We start from the raw sequence: 4,823 nt of genomic DNA, 5'->3' as shown, positions 1-4,823 counted from the left end.
TGGTGAGAAACAAAGTGCTCTCTTTTTCATTTTTCATGAGGTGTCTATTTGCCACCGTGTGTTTCGAGAGGCAGATAGAGAGATAGATTTGTACTTGCTTTATGAGATGAGTGGAGATTAATGGATTGGATTGGGTGAATGGGATTCTGATGGTCATTACGATTTTATGATGAGTAATGGTTTCAGTACGATGGAATGAAAACTAAGTTCTCAATTTGATATTCATATGAAAATCTTTAGTTCAGTTCTTGAAATGGATATTGTAATCTCTGGAAGATATTTTATATTTTTTATATGTATTAATCAAATTTTGTGAGTTTTTACGAAAATCGCTACAAAACAGATTTGATCAGAAAGCGACTACTTAGTTACAGTAACCCCAAAAGCTAGAATAGGGGCTCAACTCGTTCGAATCGCGCCAGGACTTCAAAGAAAGACCAACATAGTATAAAAATTCAAAATCAGACTACTGTAGATACAGTAACCCAAATTCCTCTTGTTTTTTAGAAAAGTATTTATTGAACCCCAACTTTACAGACAGAAAACCAACAATACAATTATTTAGAAAACAGAAATTTGACCACTCTCCAGCATTGCACGAATCCGGAACTTTTGAATTTTGGTGTGAACTCTCGGGAAGTCATCAACAAAAGCGAACACGTCAGGAGCGACGAACTGAAATAATTATAGTTTTTAGAAGTTGAGATGTGGATTTCGAATTCAGATTTACCGATTCCAATAGAGACTGTTTTGGTGAAAGAAGGGAATACTTACATGATGTGATCTGCACATACTCTTCAATTCATCCTTCAGTTTCGCTGCATGAAATTGCGTACTTCTTGCAACACAAACAGCTGTAACTGGTTGTCCTCTGCCACGTGACACCACTTGAACCCCTTTAATCAAATCATTTTGATTCAGAAGACGTTCCAGATTCCAGTGTTCCACAAGACAATTATTCTTGTCGTAAATCAAATCTTCCTCACTTGCCACCACTTCGATCGCTCCGTTTTCATCCATTCGGGCGATATCGCTGGAAAAATATAACACATGTTCGGTTCTAGACACGGAAATGTGGAAACCAGATGTTTCCTCTTCACTTGACGAGTATTTTTCAAGTTTAGGATTACGGTAGCATTATGGAACGGCTAGCTAGAGTTATACGGAAGTACAGTGCTTTTTTTCCATTTCAGGACTATTTTTAATGAAAAAATTGTGTATAAGATTCTTATATGTATAAGATTCTTGTTAGTAAAGAAGTAAGAATTTATAACGACGTGCACATAAGTCTTCCTCGTTTTAGTAATAATTTACGCCGTCACCCCTATTATATCAAATCTAAATTATCAAACAGCACTAAGAACACTTGCCAATTTTTTACCAACAGGATTATCTCCTGTTGGAATAAACTCCCCCCTCATATATTCCCCAGTTTTCCTAATTCCGATGTATTTCGATGTAATATTTCTTTTAATTTTGTGGAACCCTTTTTAATACTTAAACACTCTAATTTTTAAATTATAACTGTTTCTTTTTTTCTTATTTGTATAAGTGGTGAAAGTCCTTCAAATAAATAATAAATCAAGTTAACCACACTTACCCAGTATCCACCCATTTTTCTTTTCCTTTCGTGTCCGGTGCGTATCCCATAAACGTGGATCCATAGTATACTCGAATCAATAATTTACCAAGTTTTCCAGTCTCAACTTGATTCTCACTCCCGTCTAATGGAATCAAATGCGCCTCATATCCAGCAATTGGCTTTCCAACATTTCGAGTGAAATCTGAGTTTTGATCTCCCATTAGAGGAATTGAACCGGTTTCAGTTAGGAGATAACCGACCTGGAAATGAATTACAAGATGTTTTTATTAGATTAAAAAAGCTGCTCTTGCCGCAATAATCTTGACATTTTCGGCTTGCAACTTGATCAATTTGAGAACTTCTTTCGAAACTCGATCACCAATCAATAAAATGTTCTCCAATGCAGACAATTTTACTCTTTGAGTTTGACTTATTTTGAGAAGAAGTCGAAGAGCAGCTCCATTTGAGAGAAGAGTTGTACATTTATATTTACTGACACTTGAGAATAAATTCTTTGGAAGTGGAGTTGCATCTGGGAAAACGATTCTACATTCAGTGAGGAATGGAGACAGACAAATCAAATTGAAGATGGCGATTCGGAATATTGGGAGAGCACAGGCAAGCACGTGCTGGAAACATGTATATTTTGTTCAGTTCTAGAACTACATCCAACAATTACCTTATCATTAATTCCAAATGCAGCAGCCACAGCTCTTGCTCCATTGAGCATTTGATAATGAGAAAGTGCAATTAGTTTCGGTGCTCCAGTTGTTCCCTGAAATAAGGAAATTGGAGGAGTTCCGTATCTCAAAAGCCTACCAAAGTGAACTGCAAACAAGCGAGCTTATGACTGGACCATTTTGAAAAATCAGGAAGTTTTGCGATTTTATCTTTTGATGATTTGAGAAACACTTCCGACAAGGTGAATGTCCCTCTGAAAGTAATTGTTTTTAAAAAACACGTAAATTCAACAATCAGGATCCAATAACAACTTGTCCTATGGAGTACATTCATTGACTCGATCCCAAACAAACTCACGCGTGTTTATGCTCTTCTTCCGCCAAAATAACATGTGTCAATTTCGGCAATAATTCACTTTTCAGTTGACCTTTTCTGGATCTCATCAGTTCTGGAGAGATTTCCAAAAGTAAATTATTCAAGTGATCTGCCTCAAATTGATGGGCTCGGAAGCACACAATGCATTGGAATTCACCCTGAAAATGAAACGAAGTGAAAGATATCTGAGAGAAAACACACCAATTCCAGAGCTCGTTTCAGAGAGTAGCTGTTCGAGTAGTTTGGATTAGCCAATGAGAAAACGAGTCCAGCACGAGAACAGGCAAGAGCACACAGCATTACCTGAAAGTTTATGATGAGAGTTGATTGAGATATTTATTTCCGGTTAGACGTATTCATGTATGTGCTAGAGTTGTACAGTTTCTACAAACGCGCTCTACTGAAACTTTTTAAAAAGGTATGGAAAGTGAGAAGACGCAGAGAGAATAATCTCGGTTGGGCGCAGTTGCAATCACCCTGCCTCTCTAATATGTAATCATGATCTTCTTTCTTGTTGAAACCCGATACCTGTGAGTGATTACTTCCTGCTACAAGTACTCGATCTCCTTGTTTCAACCCAATTGACAGAAATCCAGCAGCCAGAGATTCCATTTCACTGACTATTTTCGAAAATGTCAGCGACTGTTTTTCAGCATCAAACACTGCTGCTACTCTATCCATTTCAGCTTTTGTATAGATCAACTGTGGAATAGTTTGGGAATCGAAATCAATTTGTTTTGGAGGCGGAGCCTTTGAAACTCCCTGAAAATATAAAGATTTTCTTACAATTATTCTAAAACGGAGACCTACCGTAACCCATCCATTATAATCAATACAAAACGTTTGCTGGAATAATTCAGCCATTCCGAATGATTCCAATTGATTCGAAAGTCGAAGAACAGAGGGAACCAATCGAAAATCAAATAAAAAACTACTAGTATTCCGGATATTACGAAACGTGTCTCATCGACTCCTAGCTGATCCTCTGGTCCTGAACGCCAACTGTCACCGAGCAAAACGGCAGAAAAAATGGGAGAGATATTTATTTTCCGTAGAGATTCAGAGATCGATCCGGGAGATGAAGAAGAAGAAAATAGAAGATTTCGAAACAACAGAGAGAAACAAAGAGCAGTGGATAGAGCTTGTTGTAACGGAAAGAGAGAAGAGATAAACAACTGAAATGAAGTTGAAATGTGATAGACACCTTATGACTGGTCATCTTTCGTCAATATTGACCGACGAGGGCTTTAGGTTCAAAATGTATACTCTCTAGAAAACAACTTTATTTAGGATCCTCTTACACCTTTGGTGCATAGCTTTCAGCCCAGATTCCTCTAGGGCACGCTTGCATTACATCGAAGCTCAAAAACCATTTAACAAAATTCCCATAATTTTCTCAAATCACTTTATTTCATTTTTCAATCATTTTTCATAAAAACACAATAGTTGCTCAAAAAGTGCAGCTCATTCAATAAATTACTAGATCATGATCTACGGAGTCCACTCAACGATTGGCTTTCCTCCGTAGTGATACCACATTGTTTCGAAGTCCATCGCCGATATCTCGGCACCCTTTTTTCTGAGAAGACCAGTCTGCTCCAGTGGGAGCTCACACATTTGGAAATCATCTTTTCCTGGAAAAATAAGAGATAATTTGAATTAGGCACGAAGGATCAAAAACAAACCGGAAACGAGTAATTGGGGTTTTTGAGACGGACGGATTGTCAGCTGTCTGCGGATGTATTGTCCATTGAAATGAGCATACCACATGCCAGATTGAGCACCTCCGTCTGAAACGAAAGCGGTGGACTTCTGGCTAAAGATATGAGAACTCACTTTTTTTATTGTTGTCCGTGGCAAACGAGACCTTGAAATAACGTTGTTGAGTCAACGCAGGATTCAGATGAGGGGCCGCCTGGACACGAGAAACCATCATAGAAGAGCTGGGCTTTTCTGGAACAGAAGAACGATTCATATGGAATAACACTAATTAATGGTCATCATGACTACCACCTGGTCTTCTCTTTTTCAACTGCGAGATTTTGAAAAAAATAGAATTGAAAAAAAAAACGAATGCAGCTGTCATGACTGATCTCTAACTGAACACTTACGCTGACTATAGACGGTCAATGGAGCACGAGTCGGTGGAAGATCTCGATTCGCAGAGTTCTTTGATTTCCACTCA

General features: G+C 38.0%; 1 protein-coding gene across 1 annotated transcript; it reads right to left on the bottom strand.

Annotated features, from left to right (window-relative positions):
• Positions 1 to 561: 561 nt before the first annotated feature.
• On the bottom strand, positions 562 to 3,502 carry GCK72_001240 (uncharacterized protein; the record flags this gene model as incomplete). The annotated part of the gene is made up of 10 exons (XM_053722888.1): positions 562 to 675; positions 775 to 1,033; positions 1,601 to 1,842; positions 1,999 to 2,211; positions 2,262 to 2,357; positions 2,402 to 2,516; positions 2,621 to 2,796; positions 2,840 to 2,941; positions 3,167 to 3,400; positions 3,449 to 3,502. 10 exons carry the CDS (start codon positions 3,500 to 3,502, stop codon positions 562 to 564), a joined length of 1,605 nt encoding a protein of 534 aa, XP_053591533.1.
• Positions 3,503 to 4,823: the final 1,321 nt, after the last annotated feature.

The sequence above is a fragment of the Caenorhabditis remanei genome, chromosome I, assembly GCF_010183535.1.
Source record: "Caenorhabditis remanei strain PX506 chromosome I, whole genome shotgun sequence".
NCBI lineage: Eukaryota > Metazoa > Nematoda > Chromadorea > Rhabditida > Rhabditidae > Caenorhabditis > Caenorhabditis remanei.
The sequence above is the reverse complement of the archived record's forward strand: the minus strand, read 5'-3'. Positions and strand labels throughout refer to the sequence as shown.